The following is a 19830-nucleotide window of genomic DNA, read 5'->3' as shown; positions in this document are numbered from 1 at the left end:
TGGTGTGGGTGGGCTGGGAGACAGCAGCACAGACAGGAGACCCAGACAGCCCATTCAGGAGCACAGCTGTAGGGCAAGAAGCAAGAAGATTCCTGAAGAGTGTCAAAGCTGCAGGGGAACTGCAACCACAACTGGGAAACACAAGTGAACTTGCATAAATCACTCCACATGCCGCATTTATTCCTCCAGTGCTCACAGAAATGGCAGAGCCCAGCTACCCTTTGGAGTTTATTGGATTGCTGCTGGGCTAACGAGATTCATGGGAAAATTAAAAATTGATCAGATGACCTAAAAACATTGTGTTCTGGTAAAAAAAAAAAGTTGGCTTCAAGTAATTTTGCAAGTTGGAAAAGTATTTTTTTGAACCGCACTTGAGGTCGTTGAACACGTATTGTTTTGCAGCTGGAGCAGGGTGATGGGCAGTCACTGCATTCTTGAAATGGAAGTGAAACATTTCAGTTGCACTCACTGGAATCTTTCTTCGGGTTTACAGCTGGAAAAATGCTTCTGTGATTGTGTCTTTTCACGGCAACTCATGACAGATTTATTATTCTTTTCTTTGATACCCTAGCAAATTTCACAGGGAAAGAAAACCACACTCTGCTGAGCTCTGGCTACACGCACTTGGGGGCCAGACATTTTTTGGCAGGGAGGGCTGTAGTGTGTACAGCTAAAACAAGGGCTACCCCAAGCCCAGTTGTGTAATTCCCTGTTTAATCCAAACAGTCATATTAACAATCAACACCCAGAGCAACTGTAGCTGCTCTAGTCCCCAGAAATTACATCTTGAAGTCTGGAAGCAAGCATCCCCGCCAGGCACTGCCTACCTGCACCAGGGGCTGGGTCTGCTGCTGGTTTTGCAAAGCAGAGCCAGCACAGGCCCCCTTCAGCTGCCCATGCAGAGACACAGAGCACCATTTAGGGTGCTCTGCGGGCACTGAACCATCTCTAGGGGACTTAGGGGCTGTGACAGGGGGCCCAGGGCAAATCCTACCCATACAGAGCAGTTGGACACCAGGAAGGCTATGAAATGGCATCACCTTCCTCTGTTTGGGCAACAACACTATAACACTATACTGTCTTCATTTGCTTAAAGAGAAAACTTCTCTATATGAATGTTACTGGGAGAGTGAGATAATGGCTGTGTTCATACCCTTTCCTGCAGAGCTTCTCCCCACGGCAGAGGCAGTTGGGTCTGGGGGGTTGATCTCATCTCTCTCCTGACGTTGAGCACCATGAGCAAACTGAACACTTAATGTTAAACCTCTAAATTCAGACCAAAGCCCTTACGTAGTCCCAGTACATATCATCCCTAGTCTCAACCAGGGATGAAACTCTGGCAAGAGGTTTCAGTGGCTGACAGCTTGCTCTCCCACACACAGTGAGACAAGGCTAGCTCAGGAGGAGAGGCAAAGGTTTGCAAAGTGCCTTGGGGTGCAAAGCACCAGCAGACTTGGCGTGTCCCCTACAGTGGCCACATGCCTCTGGGGTGAGGAGGTGGATGTCCCTGGAGCAAGCTGTAGGACCCATACCCATCATGAGTTTGACAAGGATTTACAACCATGATTTACAACAGAGATTGCCTCTGGTAGAAAAACTGGGCATTATTAGCAATACAGTAAAAAAACACTGGGAGTCTCTGAGCATCAGGGCAGGGCACAAGAGAGTCAGGGTGCTGGGTACTTCAAACAGGTCCTTTCCTGTGGGGTCAGGTGCCTTTTGAAAATTAAGGCATTGACTTTCATTTGCCTCTAATCTTGAGTGACTTGCTTGGGGTCAATTTTGGTTTGATCTGCTGGAAGGGACAGGCAAGTTGGGACTTGCTCTGTTCAGTCTTACTCATCTGGCATCTCGCTATCGCACTTCTCTCCTGGCCGGACCAGCTGTTCCCTACAATCAGTCCCCCTGAGATAGCAAAACAAGCTAAACGTGCTGTTCCCAGTGTGTCCTTCCAGCCCACAAACAACCTTATGCCTTCCACGAGTCACGGAGGGAAGTCCCTGAGCAGGATGCAGATTCCCTTTGGGGCCTCTGAGACGTGAGGGGAATTATCAAATGCAGAAATGAAGTTTTCAAAACTTATCCTCATCACTGGGGACCCAGGGGGATTCAGTGCAGACCCAACCATAAGGAAACCAAACCTCACCATGGTATGGATGTGCTGTCTGGAGTCTGTCTTGCCTTTTGTCCTACTCTACCCCTCACTTTCCCAGAAGGTGAAGGATGCCTGGCCCAGGTGGCCTTCTGTGACAGCACATAAACTCCCACCAGTCACATAAACTCCCACTAACAGAGAGGAAAGGAAACCTGTGGGAAACCCAAGGAGAGCAGATTTCCATCTTCTCCCTACAGGAGGGGGAAGAAAAGGGTGTCCAGGCATGATCCTCCAGAAAGATGCACCACCAGCCCAGGCTGCCTTATTCCAGGAATGTTGCACAGGATTTTGCACTGAGCAAAGACCAAGCAAAAGCCTTGCAGGACATATTGTGCTCCACTTTCTTCCCTGTCCACAGCAACAGAAGCAGCCAAAACCACAAGAAAGCTAAAAGGCAAAGATGCAGGTTGTGCCCTCTCCTGGGAAGCCTCCTGGAGAAGATGGGCCATGGCAATGCCGCTGGGAACCAAGGCAGGAATACACTGCAAATCACAGTGGTTTCAAAAAGAGGTTGAGGTTTCAGATGAGTCTTGGCTAGAAACTCCTGCAGAAGGGCTGTGCTGACTCAGCCTCTCTATGCTGTGACTACAAAAGCACCAAACAAAAGGCCACATCATGGATGTAGCTGCATCTGCTTTTATGATTTTGTCAGCACAACCGCAGTGATGAGGAGAGGGACTTTTTCCTCAGTCTTAACCTAAGCTCATCAGCCTAGTCTTATGCTCTAAATTAAAAGAAGGTTTGTGGCTAAAGTTGAAGGAATTTGCCTTGTTTAGTCTAGAAAAGGAGGCTAAAATGCCAAAAGATAATAATCTTCCAACATATAAAAGGTTGCTGTAAAGCTGGAGGTGGTCAGTTGTTGTCCCTCAGCTCCTGACAGGAGGATAAGATGTAATTGGAGTAATATCCAGCAAAAGTTACTCAAGTTAGACATGACAAGTAACTAGAAGAAGATTTAAACACTAGACAATAAAACTGGAGATTACGTTACTGAAAAAAGCTGCAGACTCCCCATCTCCAAAGGTTTTTAATGAAAGATGAGACTGACTTTGACCAGGAGTAGTATGGAAATACTTGTTCCTTACTTGGCAAAGGAAGTCTGCATAACTTCTAGCCTTGTTTCAGCCAGAAGTGCTGTTTTAGGGGTTGAACATGGGCAAAAAGATGGACAAAATTAAAAGATAAAATTACTTTATTTCTAAAGTTACAGTGATTGAGAAATCACTGCCCACAAGAGCAAATCACTCTGTGAAATGTTGCATCCCAACATTTGATGCTCTGCTTAGTTCCCATCTCCTGTATTGCAATTATGTGTATTGGTCAGTCCCTCAACCCTGCCTTTTTGTCCTCTCCCCTTTCCTAAGCCCTGGCCATGCTTTCCCAAGGAGCAGGGCTGCTACATGATATTTAATAGGTATTTTTAGTACACATATCTCTACGGCATCTCCTTCTACCTAACAAAGCTGAAGTCAGGACCTGGTCCTGCTGCGATATGAACCTGTGGTTCCCAAGACGGGGGGCATGAGCTGCTGAGCTGCGCTTTCCAGACTACACAGACTACTGAAACTTCAGGGGCAGAGTGATTTATTGATGCTTTCTGAAGCCTGCAGATATGGCAGTGACCTCGTGTTGGTGGCAGGGGCCAGCTGACTTTTCAAGGTGCTCATGCTCAAAACAGGTGGATGAAATTCCTCCTCATCCCAGCAGAATAGCTGTAAGCACTGAGCCTGTTTCAAAGTGGCATCCAATGACCTCCTGGTAGCCAAGTGCTGAACCAGCTGAAAAGGTCAATAGCATATCAGCCAGAACAGCTGGATCTAATAGAAAATGAGTCAAGATGATACATAGCTGGCATTGCAGGAATAACAGATGTCATCTGGGTTGATTGTACCAGCGTGTTGATGTGCTAAAACAACTGAAAAGAGACTCACATGACCACAGCATACCACCCTCTTCCCATCCACTGAAACTGAGATGACCCACAGATGTTACACACAGATTTTCTGGTGACCAGATTTCCACACACAACAGATTCAAGGCAGATCTCGTGGCAAAGCATGGTCTTGGGAAGGGCCGTTTGCAATGAGGGATATGGAGATGGAGCAACTTGCAAGGCAATGGATATAATCCACAGTTTTGATTTATATTAGGACTCTGCAGTTTTCAGTCCCAAACAACACCACTGCTGCCACCTTGGACCAGGCATGCCCAAACCTCACATTTACCATTTCACCTTCTCTGCTGCAGTTGAAGAGAGGGTGATATTTGCAGCTTTAAAAATAATAATAGTAATAAAAAGCATCTGCTTAGCTTAGAGCATCTTTTATTGCCCAAATTAAAGGAGGCTCATGGGGGAAAGATGAGGAAAGCAGGTTGCAGGGAGTGGGGCTGTGGGCACTGCAATGCTGCACTGGCAGCATCTTGCTACCAGAGCTGTAAAAGGGATTAAGTTAACAAATATAAAAAGAAAAAGAAGGCTAAAATAGGAGACTAAAATAAGAATCAGAATCCCTCTGGTAAACTGCTGAGGTTTGCTCCCCGCTGTAGAGAGCCAGTTGTGCTGGGGGGAGTGAGCTATTTTCTAGAGATGTGCTGGAAATAGCACAGGGTAGTCAGGGAGCAGCAGAGGGTGAGAATCAGCAAGGGACCCTGTGGCCCTGTGGACCATCAAAAGCTTTCCCACTAGATTGGGCATGCCAGTGTATACTGGGAGGATGCAGCAGAGACCAGGTAGGATGGGAAGAGATGGGATAAGGAAGGCAGTGGGCTCAGTGCTGCTGCTTCAAGGCTCCAATCTCAGCAAAACCACCATGCTTCAGAGCAAGGAACTGAGTCCTGAGCCTTGGTGTGCCACTCATGGAGGCATAGCTGAGTGCAGAGGGGTGCTGACCCAAAAGCAAGGGGCTTCTTGCAGCCCTGTGACTGATGGCACTGCCCCAGCACCACCTCCCAGCCACTCTGGCCCCCCAGCATGCGGACAGTGATGAGCAGCCGGTTGTCTGGCAAAGCAATTACTGCCAGGCCCAACGTGCTGCTTCTAGTGCAGAAATTGAATTTTGAAGCAGTCAGCAGCAATTCCCCAGGGAGCACCAGCAGGTGGATGGGGAACAGCAGGAAGGAGGTTTTTCTTACCAGGCTTCAATCCTCACTTGGACGTGCTGAAATTAGACACTAAGCCTTGAACTCAAATCCTCTGATCTTCCCTTTTGTGTTCAGCACTGCTCTTGGTTTTTCCCTTATAAACCCTGTTTGCTGAAGCCACACAAGATACCTCCTTGGTATCTAAGTCATTTGTGCTGAATTTTGAGATGACTCTGCCTCTTGCAGAGGGCATGGCAGGAAGGTGATGGACATCGGGGAAGTCAGAAAAAAAACATGGAGGAGACTGGGGCTAAGAAAATATGATAAGTAAAAAATGCTTTCCCATGTGGTAGAAAGGGGTCACAAAAGAAAAAAGCATCAAACCTAATTCCCTGGTTAAACCATTGCTAAATCTGGGAAATCACCATCAAACCCTAGAGTTTAATTTTGCTACATTTTTTTTCTCCCAAGGTCTGCAGACTGGCACGTAGAGCACTACCTTGTAAATGAGTAACCATTCCTTATGGAGGTATTTACAATAGAGACGTATGAAGAAGTGCTGGTTGCTAGAAGGGTTTTGATGAGATCACATGAAGCTGATGATTTCAAGCCTTGTGCCTGTCTGGATGAGAACATCAGGAGGAGGATGGCACAGGAAAGCCTTTGTGTGTCTCAAAGAGGGAGGGCAGGAAGGGAGGGAGGCACGGAGTTTCCATACTGTACCCTTTCCTGTGGGCAGTAGGTTATGTGTGGTGCTTGTCCCAGTGACACACTGTAAAAATCCTTAGGGCAGACCTTTTCTGGCCCTTCAGTATGTTTGCCACTGAGCCTTCCTGAGTGTTGGTCCCTCAGTGTAAGAAAGCACATGGTCAAGTCTGGGAAATAAAATCCCTGAGTGCCTCACCTGCTCTAAAGCTCCATGTTTCCAAAGCTCAGTGGGGACTGTAAGCAGCTGAGCTGAGCCCACACCAGGTCCCAGACTCATGTTAGGACTGGCTACAGCACCCTCCTGCACCAGCTGCAGGCTCTGGGCCCAAAAAGTCAGACCAAGCACAGGAAAGGCAGCACAGCAGTGCCACGGGGCAGTGGCACACACAGTGCTTCACTGCACAGGCAGTGCACTTGCTGTCTTCCTCCCCAGACCTGAAGCACAACCTGCAGCCTCAGCCTTGAGGCACTGGCCAGTGAAGCAGGGAGGGGAAGAGTATCTCTCCCATACTTCTTTGCTTTCCTACAGGATCCCTCACTTTGTGTATGAGCTCTTGTTCACCCACTTGCAGTAGCAGGGGAAGAAGAGATGCCCCAGGCGAGGTCTTCGTCCCTGGGGTGGCAGCGACAGTGCCGTGTAGTACTCAGGAGGGCCACTGGAGGTCTGTGTGCATTTGCTTTCTCCTCCTCACTGCACAGCGCTGCACAGTGTGGGATAAACCCCACTCATCATAGAACAACAGAACATTCTAAGTTCGAAGGGACCCACAAGGATCATCGAGTCCAGCTCTTAAGTGAGTGGCCCACATGGGGATCAAACCCACAACCTTGGTATTATCAGCACCAGGCTTTAACCAACTGAGCTAATCTCAGGGTCCTGCCTTGGCCTGGCCAGCACAGCACATCCACCTCCCTGGGCCAGCCTGTGTACCCATGGCGTGACTCTGCTGCCCTCTGAACATTCCAGAGCAGCCTCAGGGTTGACCCACCTTTGGCTCCATTGTGGGGCAAAACTCCAAGAGCAAAACTCGAATATGGGGAGGGTTAGCTCGTCTGGCTCCTCTCTGCCCAGGAGGCACCTCCTACAGCTGAAACCACACTGGCTTTCTGTTGAGCAAGGAGCTGCTTGTGTCCCTCCCAAGTTTGGAGTGAATTCATCCTCAGGGCAGACCAGGATGAAGCTGTCTACCTTCAGGATGTGGAACCTCCTTTCCTTCCATGGCTCGCTGGGATCATTGACGGGGCAATGTCAGGATTCTCACTATAAGGCTCATTTTTTTCAGAATGGCAGGTTCCTGCTCTCTGAAGACACCTCCTGTCATCCAGTCCCTGCCCCTTCACTCCTGCACCTCTTGCCTGTATCACCATCATTGCTTCCCTGGCCCCTGCTGCATCGGTTTCCCTCACTTTGTTTTTAATCAAATTCAAACTTGCTTGTGAGCTGCAGGATAATGGCATGAGTGTGTATTTGCACAGCAGGTTCATTCTGGGAGGGTGGTCATCCACTGTCCCAGCTGGACAAACAGACATGCACAACGCAGGCTGTCTGACACGGAGGCAGCAGTTCAGCACCAACACCGAGGATGTAGGATCACAGGTAGCTCAAGGGTGGCTCACACCAGCTGTGTTTCAGCCCAGTTTTACCCATCCACAATAGCAGGATGGATTCTTCCCTGCTCTGGCTTCTGAAGGGTACCAGGCTGTGTTCATTGCTCTGGGCTGTGATGCCGTGGGATGTCACTGCATTTTTTGAATTTGCCCAGTGCAATCAACACAGCAACATTACCATTATGAAAATTTCACCAGAGCTTTCAAACTTCACAAGTTTTTAGGACTTCAGTTTGTTAAAGGAAATATGGCACCCCAGGTTCACGGCATCCTCCACTACCACGTGGTGGCCCTGCTCAGAGGAGAAAGTCAAACCTCCCCTTTCAGTTTCAGAACAGAATGAAAACTGAAAGGACCAATCACTCCTTCACTCTTCAGAGCCTGGACATTGTGAGTCAGCTCCTTTGGGGCTTGGCAGCTGCCAGGGCTGTTGCTTCTGGGAGCTGTCACCACACTTTCATTCTGACCCACACTCAGAATCCAAACGTTTCCACTCAGATGTTGCAGGGCTGAAGGTCTCATTTTGGACATACCCCTGTGATGCTCCTTACCTATAATCACACCACATACACCACTCTGCTCTGGCCAGGAGCTCCAGATGACAGTGGTGGACCTCCCCACGAAGGGAGAGCAGAGCTGAAGTAAGCAGCAGTCATTGGAGCCTCGTTATCTGCTTTGCAAGGAGTCAGACAAAACCTTAACATGGCTTTCTTTAACTGAGCTTTGGAAACCTGCTGCCATGTTACATATCCACCAAACATCCCCCAGCTAGTTCTCAGTTCAGGCTGTGCAAAAGATAACTGAAATTCAGCTGGGCTGTGGTGGACTGCATGCTCTGGATGGAGGGAAAGAAAGCAGCAAAGGCACCACAGGAGCTGAGAGGGTTCAGAGGTAAGGGATGTGCAAGGATGAAGGGCTGGGCTGAGGAGGGAGGAGGCACAAGGATGGCATAGGGAAAAGGATGGCCAGGCCCAAGAAAGGAGGAGCATTGCCATTTTTCACAAGCATTGCATCTTGGAAGATCAAGAAGATATTAAACGATGGGCTTTTTCAAGTGGCAGTGAGAAAACGCAGATGGCTTTCCTGAAAATGTGAACACCACCATTCTTGGCTTATGAAGAAGAAATACACTGCACTTGCCATGTTTCCAGCAAAATCAAAGCAGCACACACAGACAAAACCAAACTGGGCTTCTCAGCAGACTCCAGGCTGAAGCTTTGTCTACCCTAGGAAAACGGGCACTTCTGGTTCTCTGGGCAGGTCTTCATCTGATACTGGAAACCAATTATGTGGGACTGTGTCCTGTTCCAGTGGGTCTGTCCTTCTGCCCCACCCATAAGCTTTGGGGGTGAAACATTCCTTGAGCAGATGTCCAGAGGGCTCTTTGCATGGATCACATCTGAGGGCTGCTGCCTGTGGCCAGGTCAGAGTCTGCCCCCAGCTCCCCGAAAACCCCTTTGCAGACCCTAGCTGACAATGCCCAACACCTCTCCCCATGTTCACACTGCCCCTGAGGAGGATGCTGGGCTCCTGGATCTCTGTGCAGAAGAAGACAAAGCATCAGGCAGCTGTGGGAAGTGTGATTTTAAGAGCTTAAGGCCTGCCAGACAGCAAAGGAGGGGGTGAGTCAGATGCCTCTCTCTTCCATAGGCTTTGCTTCTCCACAAGAAGCCCAGGTCTCTGTGGCATCCAGAGCTAGTGTCCCCTCACCCCACATTCAGAAGGAAGGGGATCTGGGGCCTGCACCTTGCAGCATTGGGGCCTGAAGGCATCACTGAGCAGGAAAACTGGAAATACCTGAAAATTTGCCTCAACTCCTTGCTGAAAGGCATTATGCAAGGAAAGGAAAATCCCAGCCTGGATCAAGGGCTGAAAAAAACAGTGTAAAATCAGCTTTGACATGAGCCCAACCCACATAGGGGATGATCTATATTGCCTACCCTAAGGCTACATGTACATTGCTGCTGGAGGAGTTGGGTCACTTGCTGGCCCTTGCAAGCAGTTACAGGGCAGCCTTGCAGGCCAACCTAAAAACATGACTTTCCTTTGCTCAGCAGCAGAACTGACTCTCAAATGTAGCCAGAAAAACTTCAAGTAACCTTGTCACATCTTTTCCTGCCTTGTCATTGCAGAACTCATCTTGGGCCAGGGCATTCATTCAGTAGCTGCAATTCAAGGTTTTTCTATCTGTGGTTGGTTTGACATCTAATATTCCTCTCTTTGCTACAGAATATCCTCATCCCTTCTCTGCTCCAATTTTCTTTCTGCTTTCCTCCTTTTGCCTCCCCTTGGTCCTTTTCAAATTCCTTCCCCCCTGCCTGCTGCCAGGCTGCAGTGCCTGCCATGTGGAGGGTAAATAAAATACTGCTCATCCAAGTCCCATCAGCCTCCTTACAACATCATAAAGCTACAGCCATACTTTGGTGATCGTTAGTTAAAACAATCATTGTTTAAAACACCAGCAAAATAGCTGTTGGTCAAAAGTACAGTCATTAACCTCATGTTCTCCTCTTCTTCCTTAACAAAGATGGATACACATTGACAGAGTTGTTCATGATGCAGCAGATTTTGTAACAGCATTACCCTGCTGACCCAAGCAGGTAGCCAAAATTCAGGTGGCTGGAGGTTATTTACAGCAAGAGAAGGAACTGACTGGGGAGACAGGTAATTTTCCAAAGCAGTGTTGCTAATTTACAAAGAAGGTGCAAAGTCCTGCACTGAAAACCCCAAGAAATGAGGATTTCCTGACTCACACCACTTGTGTTATTCCCACGTGCACAAGAGCTCTCATGCTCTCAGCTTTTCTCAGGGCACGTGTAGTCCTGGTCCCTCCTTCATGGCACTGTGGTCCCAACACAGCCCCTGGGCAGCCTCTCCCATCCATCACAGAGCTTTGCTCTGCTTGCACAGCACTGTCTCCTGCAGTTAATTGAGGTGAAAGTCTCTGGTAAAATCTGGAAAGAAAACCCAAAGTTTTTTAATCTAAGCTTGCAACAAAAATATTTTCAGGAAGAAAGACATGTTGTCTCCCCAGGACAGGTATCTTAGCTGAAGATGCTTTAAATCTCCACAGAATCATAGAATCACAGAATGGTTCGGATTCGAAGGAGCCTTAAAGATCATCCATTTCCAATTCCCCTGCCAGGGGAAGGGGCACCTTCCACTAGGCCAGGTTGCTCAGAGCCCCATCCAGCCCGGTCTTGAAGACTTCCTTATTTGAAAGTATTCCTCATAGCTGCACTGAGATGCTCTAGATACATCTCTGAATAATTGCTACATAGCTCAGATTTTAATGCTGCTTTGATGTAGAGTGGGGTTTCTTCAACATAGATGTTATTGTACATTAAACATACACGCAAGTTCCAAAATCCCCATTCCGCAGAGGATAAAGCCAGCCGTGGGTGTGCACACTGTTTGGGAAACATTTGTATTTAATTCACAACCCACAAAATTCTTTCAACCCAAAAAAAGTTGTAGGAAGAGATTAATCTTCAGATATCCCCTGGGGAGACTTCCACAGCCGAACTAGTCACCCTGAACTCCCTTTACATACAAACCCAACTTTCAGCTTTTAGCGCATGATTCATTCGATCTATTTTAGAGGTCCATGTTGGGTTGTAAGGTTCTGTAACTCCAAAGAGGCCTGTTTTCCCCCTTTGCTCTGCCCAAAGCAGAGGCCAGCCAGCTCCAATGCCATCAGAGATCTGTGTGTGACAACAGATCCCACCTCTGGCCCTGGTTACCAATTCATGGATTTTTACCAGTTGGAAATAATTCGGCGTGTCAGGTTTTATAGTGACTTATTCACGGCACCCAGACAGGCAGGGAAGGAGGGAGCCTTCATCACTGCTGTGATGGGTCACAGCACACAGCAGGACTGGGGAAACCAGGATGTGTGTGTGGTTACTGCAACACGGTTCTCACGGCACAGGGGCAGCTGCCAGTGTCGGTTCCTGAGCAGAAGATTCGTGAATCCTCAGCCTTGGGGGTCTGTGCATCAGGAAAGTGCAACACGCTCTCAGGGGGAAAACAGCGTCCCTAAGAGAAGGTGCTGCAGAACTGCTGCAGTCAGAGGGAGCTCAGTGAGAGCAAATCCTGGGATGCTAATTAATCCCCCTTTGGGAAGATATTTATTAGGCAAATGCCTCACATTCATATGCACATCTGCAGTCAACAAAGAGGCTTTTACTTTTTTCCCAGCCCAGCAAAATGGGAGGGTGGGAGGTTGCTGTGACCAAACAGCCAAGTGGTGCTGGGGGTGCTCAGCCTGCTCTGGGCATCTTGGGTCAAGGGTGGAAAAAACAGCTGAAATGACCATGGTCCAGGATGGAGGAGAACCAGGAGGTAAGTTGAGAAGAAGATCTTTAAACCTGGATACCTTCCTCCCTCACTCACTGATAGAGAATTTGCAAAGGACAGGGTGGGAGCCATCCCTGACAGACTCATCCTGCTGGGATGAACTGTTCTGAAATCACTGCATTAATATAACCTGGGGCAGCTTTTGCTGTCAACCAGTTAATATCTGAGGTTGATAGATACAGCCCTTGATGAGCAAAGGATTGTGGCTGCTTGTAGCTCTTGCAGAAAAAAGAGCCAGCAGGACCTCTCCTTGACCAGCAGATATTGAGCAGTGGGTCACAGAGGCTTGCAGGGGACCTGCCTTGGTGCTCCCCACTCCTTAGGGATAAATGCTCTGCGACAGCAACTGCTCATCCCGAATTGTTTGCTTCAGTTGCTATCACACAGATCTCATTGCTTCAAGAGTTACAGTAAAATCTAGTTGGAAGATGTTTCAAGTCATGCAAAGCCCAGGAGTGGACAGAAAACCTCACATTTCAGAGGGAGAGCAGGGTGTGAGCTTGTCAGCAGGGGAAGAGGTAATTCTGTCATACCTTTGCTGGATCCTTCCTACAACTTGTGAAAAGGAGTGACTCCCTCTGACCCAAGGCAAGAGCTGCCATTTTGGGAAGGATAAACAATGCCATTTCCAAGGCTTTCTGGTTTGATGTGCTAATGCAAAGCAAAGTCAGGCTAAAGCAGATCTGCTGAAGGCAAAGCATGTTTCTTACTGAAATACTGAAACATCCTCAGCCCCCAGAGCCACAGAGTCTGCCCTCATTATCCCAGGTTTTTTTCCTGAACATACCAATGGATCAAACATCTGTACAATCTCCTGTTTTACACTGAGGAGCAAGAGCTGCTGAGAGCACTGGCACGACACTCAAACTTTAAACTGTCCATCTTAATTAAATTAGTTCTATCCGTGAGGTTCAGCAGTCGGTCATGGCATGTGGGAGATTTACCCTCAAGTCCTGGAAGAGCAGAAGTAAACCCAAGAGTAAAATCCTCAGTGACTTGGGATGACAACTGTGTTCTTAAAGACCAAAAGCTCCTGGCAGAGCAGTTGCCTTGCCAGCAAGCTGCTGTTAACAATATCCTTTTCATTCCAGGGACCCAAATCTGCCGTCTGCGAACCTGACTGGCTTTTGCAATTGATTTCAGAGAGCCCCTTAATTTTCACTGACATTTGCTTCGGTCAGTCACAGCTTCCAGCTCCTTCTCCTTCCCTCCTGCCCTTCGTGCAGCACCCGCAGAACCTACCCTTCACCCCCATTTACAGAGAAAGCTGAAATCCTGGCTTTGCAACAAGAAACGCAAAGTTTGGCATTCAGACAGTGAGGAAGGACTTGGGAAATTTGGTCTGGTGCTTTGTGTCTTCTCTGAGTCACTGCATGATGGTGCATAAATTACTGAGTCCCTCTGTGCCTCAGTTCCCTCACTGTAGCTGAAAGTGATGGTACCCTTTTATCTCGGGGGAGTAGGAGATATTAATTACTGCTCATTAGATGCTCAAATGTGGCAGCATAAACAAGTATTTAGTGCCTTTCTAAAGATAACTAATTTGCAAACACTCAGGTCCATAGCTTGGGACCAGAATTGGGAACTCCCTTGGCTGTTACATAACTGCAGCAGGTTGGTTTTTTTGGTTTTTTTTTTTGAAGGAATGGGTTGTTTTTATTACTGTAGTAATTTCATAAATAAGGAATGCATCTGACTAGAAAGGATAAAACAAAAATAAATGCCTGTTTAACCCAGGTATATGGAATCTAAGCATTATCTTAATTATATTTTTGAAACAGCAACCTCCTATCTTTGGCCCAAAGCTTTCAGAATTCAAAGGCAAACACTGCCCCAATCTTTTAAATTTTTTTCCCCCATGCACAGACTCTTTGTGTTGGTGAATTTTGGGCTGCCAGGTATCTCCCAAGTGCAGGAGTCCAACTGCTCCTTCCTTGATGAGATGAGATGTGATGGGGGGATGCAGGGATGCTGCATGTCTCGCCTCTCCTCAGTGGGGTGATCCGCTTCCCATGGGAGGCTCCAGTCTCAAGCAGGAGATCCTCTTTTGGCCAACTCATCCACTACTGTAACTGCACCGTGACTTTTATAATCCTACATTTTGATTTCCAGTACAGTCACAGGCTTTGGGAGCTGGGGGTTGCTCTGGCTGCAATTGCAGACAATGCCCGTTAGGAATGGGAACTCTGCGGGTGCTCCAGCAGGCTGGCAGCGCTGCAGTGCCTGGCCACGAGCAGGTCCCACAGCTACCCGAGGAGCAGATTCCCACCAGGGACGCCTGATGCAGCACAAGCCTGTGGGGTGCTGGCACTGCTCCTCTGGGTGGGAAGGTTTCCAAGTCCTTAGCTAATCCTTCCTCCTTTCCCCTCCCTCATACTCCCAAAAAATTTTTAATAGAAAAGTGAAGCAATGAAACCACAATGAAATCACCACAGTAAAATCAAGCTTTAGCTTGAAGCAAAGATCCAGTCACTGCATCTTCCCGAGGACCAAAGTGCACCCCATGAGCTCCGGGGCAGTAAATCCCGCAGAATGCCAGCGACACAGCCGCACTCCCTGACGGGCGGGTGCATCTGCCGGGAGATGCAGGGACGAAGTTTGTAGGGAGAGCGCATGGGTGCACCTCACAGGGACACGTGCACCTGGCAGGGGAATACTGGAATGTTAACTCCAAGGCGGCTGGGTGCAAGGGGAATGCACACGTGCACCTTACCAGAGTGAGAGACACAGATGAAACTTTCATGGGGTGTACGGGTGCACCTTGCAGGTAGAGGCACAGCTGAGGCTCGCGGGGGGCTGCAAGTCCCAGGGGGATGCACAGGTGAAGTTTGAGGAGAGGCACAGCTGCTACCGCGGGGGGCTGTCACCGGGCAGGGGGAGGCGCCGATGAAGCTCTCGGGGGATGCACTTCACAAGACCGGGGGGTCCGGCGCCTCCCGTCTCCCCGCCCAGCATCCCCCGCCCAGTCCCGTCCCTGCACCGGCCGCGCACGGCGCATGCCTCGGGCAGATGCCGGCCGGTTCCAACCGGGAGAGGCCGAAGCTTTTCGGGTCCTGCGAAGAGGAGGAGCCCGTCCTCCTCCCTGCGCATCCCCCCTCCCCCTCCATCCCTTCTCTCCGCCCCGCGGAAGGGCGCGGAGGCGGCGGGGCTGGCCGCGTTTCCCGCACCGCGCAGCGGCGTGGGCACGGCTGGAAAAGTTACTGACCGAGGGATGGGGAGGGGGATTTGCTTGGGAGGCGCCGGGGGCCTCGCGGCTGCATCCTCCGCTCCCCTCTGCCCCCGCGGAGCGTTCCACGCGGGATGGCTGGAGCTGGGACGGGAGCACCCTCCGCGCCCCGCGGAGCTCCGCGCAGGGACTCGCCGGGTCGCGGGGAGCGACTCTCGGTGCCGCAGCCCTGCGGGACGCGGTGCGTGGCCGGCCCAGCCTCCCTCCCCGCGGCTCTGCGCCCCGCGCAGCGCCGCGCACCCGCAGCGACTGTTCCAGAAAGCCGCCGGCACACGGTGCTTTCGCAGTATATACATAGATAACTACATAAAAAATAAAGAAATGACGTCCCCTTTCCCCCCCTCCCCGCGCACCGGTGAGTGCGGGCAGCAATGTTCGGCCCCCGAATGCCCGCGCAGCCCCGCGCCGTAGTAATTTGCAAGGGGCGGTGCAGGGATGGGGGGGGGAAAGGGGGAGGTGTCCCGCCCCCCCGATCACATGGCGACCCCGCGCAGCCAATGCGGGGGGCTCTAGGACCCCGGGGACCCGAAGCCCCCCCCGCCCTATATATGCCTCTCCAAAATGCAGCGGGGCTCCTTCCTCCCGTCCCGCCCGGCCGCGCAGCTCAGCGCCCCGCTGCCCGCGGGTCTCCGTCCCGGCTCCGCGCCCCGCTCCTTCCCCCTCCCCTTTTTCCTTTTTTTTTTTTTTAATTATTTTTTTCTTTTAATTTTCTGACCTCCCCCTCCCGTTTTTCTCCTCGCCCCTTCCCCGCGGCCGGTTTGCATGCATTGTCTGTCTCCCAAGATGGTTTGTGAGACCAAGATTGTGGCGGAAGATCATGAATCAATCCCGGGATCCAAAAAAGACACGATCATTGTTTCCTCCTCCCAGATGTGGCCCTCTTTGGCCGGCTCCACTCCCTCCCCCTCACCTCCCCTCACCCCACCAAAAGAAGACCCCCGGCGCGACAATGTCTATATCCGCGAATTCCACCCCTCCGAGCAGGAGGTGGTGCGCCGCATCTTTTACGAGGGGATCATGGAGCGGATTCCCAACACGGCGTTCAGGGGGCTGAAGCAGCAGCCCCTCACTCAGCTGCTCTACGGGCTGCTGGCGGGTGAGTATCCGCTCCCTTTTGGGGGAGGGGGGCGCCAGGTTTATTCTCCGGCTGTGGGTCTTCACAAAATGGTCGGAGCGGCCGGAGGCGCCGGGGACCCGCGGGCCCGGGCGCGCTGCGGCGGTGCGGGGAGCGGGAGCGCCGCAGCATCGTGCGGGGCGGCCGCGGAGCCGCAGCGCTGCGGCGGGGGCAGGCGGGATGGGAGCGGGATGGGAGCCTTGCGCCGCCGGGGGATGCGCGACGGGTTGTAAGGGTGGGGAGCGCTGAAGGGGAGGCCGCCGGGGGGGTGAGGGTAGACTCCGTCCTTGTGGTTATTGCGGGGCTGGGGGTGCGCGGAGGGGAGGGAGCGCGTCCCGCACCGCGCACTGGCCGCCTCCGCGCAGCCCGGAGAAGGGGGGGACGAGCCGCGTTCCGGCGTTGCCTGGAGACGGCCGGGCCCACCAGTGAAAGCCCCCTTTAGCCCTCCCCCGGCGTGAGGAGGGGGTGTCCCCTACAGCAGGGCCGAGGCGAGGAGGGGGAGTCACCTCACCTCCCGGAGTTCAGTGCCCAAAATTGCGCTTGCAAGGTGTCCCGTCCCCGTGACAATAATGATTAATAATGTGTGCCCCCCGCACCGGGTGCGCTTTGGGGTGGTCTCCTGCCCTCGGTGGCTGCAGGAGGGTCGCACCCCGTGTCCCAGACATCGGGGAGGACGGGGCCCCGCGCTGGAGGGGGACCCCCAGCAGGCGTTGGGGCGCAGCCGGCGGCTCTGGGGCCACGCCGGGGGGAGCCGCCGGCTGGGGGGCACTCGCAGAAGCCCCCCAGGTGTTCGGCAGCCCGGCGGGATGGGGGCGGGCGGGGTGGCTGCCCTGGGAGTAGGTGCTGATGGAAATAGCACTGCCGCAGTGGCGAACACATGGCTGCGGAGCGGTGCCCGCAGCGCGGCTCCTCCGCCCGGCCGCGTTCCGGCCTCACCGGGGAGAGCGAAGGGGGCCTGCAGTGTGCTGGGTCCTGGGGGTCCCCACGGCCCCGCTCCGGGGGGGCTCAGTGAGACCTGCCGTGGCGTGGCGGCATCCTCCCCACCAGCTCCTTCCAGGACCCCACAAACTTCTCCGGGTTATCTCGTCGCGATACACTGTCCCTTAACGTGATAATCTCGAGAGCGTGAATTGTGTGTGTACTGCAAATGTATATTTTGACTGTGATTGTTTTATTTATTTATTTTTATAATGAGTTTGTATTCCGAAATCAACACTAAATTCTCTTTTCTGACAGGTGTCGTTTATTTCTCTTCCTTATCTCCATAGTAATGTGCTTTGTTGTGACCAAGTCCTTCCTGCTGACCTGCTGTTTGCCCATCTTTCTGATGGGCATGAGGTACTACTTCAGTAGAAAAGTTATCCTGCACTATCTCGATTGTGCGCTGCACACGGACATGTCCGATATTGAGCAATATTACATGAAACCGCCAGGTGAGTACAAATTCCCCGAGGGAGCCTTCCTTCTCCCAGCCTGCTGGGGAACATGGCTGCTCCCTGCTGCTGGCGCCTTTTCCTCCTGTCAGCAGCACTGAGCAAGCTCAAAAGTCACCAGAATGCAGCTCTTTAGCCACACTAGGCACAAAGCCACCTCTGGTTTTGGTTTGGCTTGAGTTTTTTTCTTGTTTTGTTTTCGGTTTGTTTTTTTTTCAGTACCCCCACAAGGTGCCTAGTCATCCAAGGCACCCTCTGTCCACCCCCTGAGCACAGCGCTGCCGGGTCCCACAGCCAGCCCAAGGACTCGGGTGTGGGTGCTCGGGGACAATGATGGTGGAGAATGCAGGTTATTCACTGCAGGCTGGGTCCACCCCAGCCCTTATGTCTTGAGACTGCTATTTCTTTGCTCCTTGAACTTGGTATTAGCTCTGACAGCAGGAAGAGAGGGAGATGAAAGGCCTTTTAGCCCAAATGCACGGAGGAGCCCATTTTAGCTACTGTGCCCATTTTCCTGTATTGTTCAAGAACATTCCTTAATGTAGGTGTTTTGGAAGAGGCATAGATCAGGTATGTAAAGGGCTGTTGCCACATCAGTTTGAAGTAATATGCGTCCATCCGTTTGTACGTGTATGAATATAATTAAAAATACAGTATCTCACTATGATATTTTCTGGTTAAGCTATAAAAGATACCTTATGTGATAATTAAAAAAAAAGTCCTTTTAGAACCTGTGAGGTGCCGTTTCCCTTTTTGTAGGCACACACTCATGTTGAGAACCAGAGCGGGGGATGCCTGGGCAGTCACTCGGGGTTTGAGGTTTGATTTTGGTGGTCGCAGAGTGCTAATGGTGAGCTGGGAAAGCAAGATGATGCCAGTATCCCACCTTAGTTCCATCTTCTTGGAGTACCTGCTCTCTTCTTGGGTATCTACTGTGTTGTTTTTTCATGTGGCCATGTTTTTGCTGTATCATTGCGGATCCCCAGGTGTGACAGACCTCTTCCGGGCACTTTAAGAGGACTCCTAGGTGGTACCCTAGCCTCAAACTTTCCCTCACTTTTAATGTGCAATGTTACATTTGCTAAATGTAACCTTGCTAAATGTTGCTCCTCCTCGTAGGAAAATCCCCAAATAGCTTAGAATTGCTTGCTTTAGGTTTCCTTTTCCATTATAGTGCGTATCTTGTCCAGGTCTTTGTCCCATATTACACACAGGGTTTGTTTCATTTACAGGGCTTGTTTTTGTAAAAATTAAGTGATCTGTGACTTGTATTTAAAAAGCTCAATCTTTATTAAAGATGGTGTCACAAAAATAAAAGGGTTCATAGCAAAACATCTCCGCACCTCTGTAGTGAGGTTCAGCAAGGTACTGTGCTGGAGAAAGTAGCAGGAGATTCCAGTAGAATAAGAACATGTAATATGGAGTTAATAGGTGTTTGAGCTGCTTTGCTCATTAATGCTCAGGATTTGTGTGGTCAAAGTGGTCGCAATGCCTGTATTTATAACACTAACAGATACAGAAAATAAAGGAAAAGGACTCAAAGGAAGAGTAATGCCCTCAATTTGTTTAGGGTCAGTAATATAATCCTGCTCAACTGTGCTGCCAACATGTCTTTGAAATGTTAGCATTGTTTTTATTTGGTACCTGAAGGGGCTAATTGCAAGTGTGTGGGGGCTGTAATTTTTGACAGAATTTAATCATTTAATTAGGCTTCTGCCATGCCATAAAAAGCAGATTTATGGAATTGTTGGTGCTTGTTAAAGGTTCTTGATGATAGTGATGTTAAGCTAGTTGGCTGGAGTAATAATTGGATAAAGACCAGAGAGGCTTTGGGGGCTGGGGAGGAGAAGGGTTCTGCATGCTGGGACCAGCACCCTCAGTGATGCCTGTCAGTGTGCCGTGAAGCCGTGCGGTGCTATTTGGTGTAGCTGTGCACAAGGCGTGAATCCAGGAGTTTGCTCCCATTTCCTCCAAAAATGCAGTTGGTGAATTTTTTTTCTCCTATCATCATCATCATGGCCAGGCTTCGCGAACAAAGATTTGGGGAGGGCTCTACCCACGTTTGTTACAAGTACACTGGTGGCTAAAAAGGCCAATACAAGATAGACACGTCCGGTTGCAAAAGGCACAGCAGAAAGACTCCTTA

At 50.6% G+C, this 19830-nt stretch overlaps 1 protein-coding gene and 1 long non-coding RNA gene across 3 annotated transcripts in view; one reads left to right on the top strand and one right to left on the bottom strand.

The window, feature by feature from the left end:
* Positions 1-3765: 3765 nt before the first annotated feature.
* LOC113975684 lies at positions 3766-6624 on the bottom strand. 2 transcript variants are annotated; one of them, XR_003536882.1, is made up of 3 exons: positions 6511-6624; positions 5288-5400; positions 3766-4070 (listed from the first exon to the last, which is right to left on the bottom strand). It is a non-coding gene; the product is annotated as an uncharacterized LOC113975684 (long non-coding RNA). The 2 variants fall into 2 exon arrangements; XR_003536883.1 differs by having other exon boundaries at positions 3766-3933.
* A 9054-nt stretch (positions 6625-15678) lies between these two features.
* Positions 15679-19830, top strand: part of NAT8L (N-acetyltransferase 8 like) — a 28362-nt gene continuing 24210 nt past the window's right edge. Inside the window, exons 1-2 of the mRNA XM_027699895.1 lie at positions 15679-16233; positions 17520-17684. Coding sequence (XP_027555696.1) covers positions 15900-16233; positions 17520-17684 — 499 coding nt within the window. The 5' untranslated portion in view covers positions 15679-15899. The remainder of the gene's footprint in view (positions 16234-17519; positions 17685-19830) is intronic.

The sequence above is a fragment of the Neopelma chrysocephalum genome, unplaced genomic scaffold, assembly GCF_003984885.1.
Source record: "Neopelma chrysocephalum unplaced genomic scaffold, ASM398488v2 Primary Assembly neopelma1_142, whole genome shotgun sequence".
Taxonomy (NCBI): domain Eukaryota; kingdom Metazoa; phylum Chordata; class Aves; order Passeriformes; family Pipridae; genus Neopelma; species Neopelma chrysocephalum.
The sequence above is the reverse complement of the archived record's forward strand: the minus strand, read 5'-3'. Positions and strand labels throughout refer to the sequence as shown.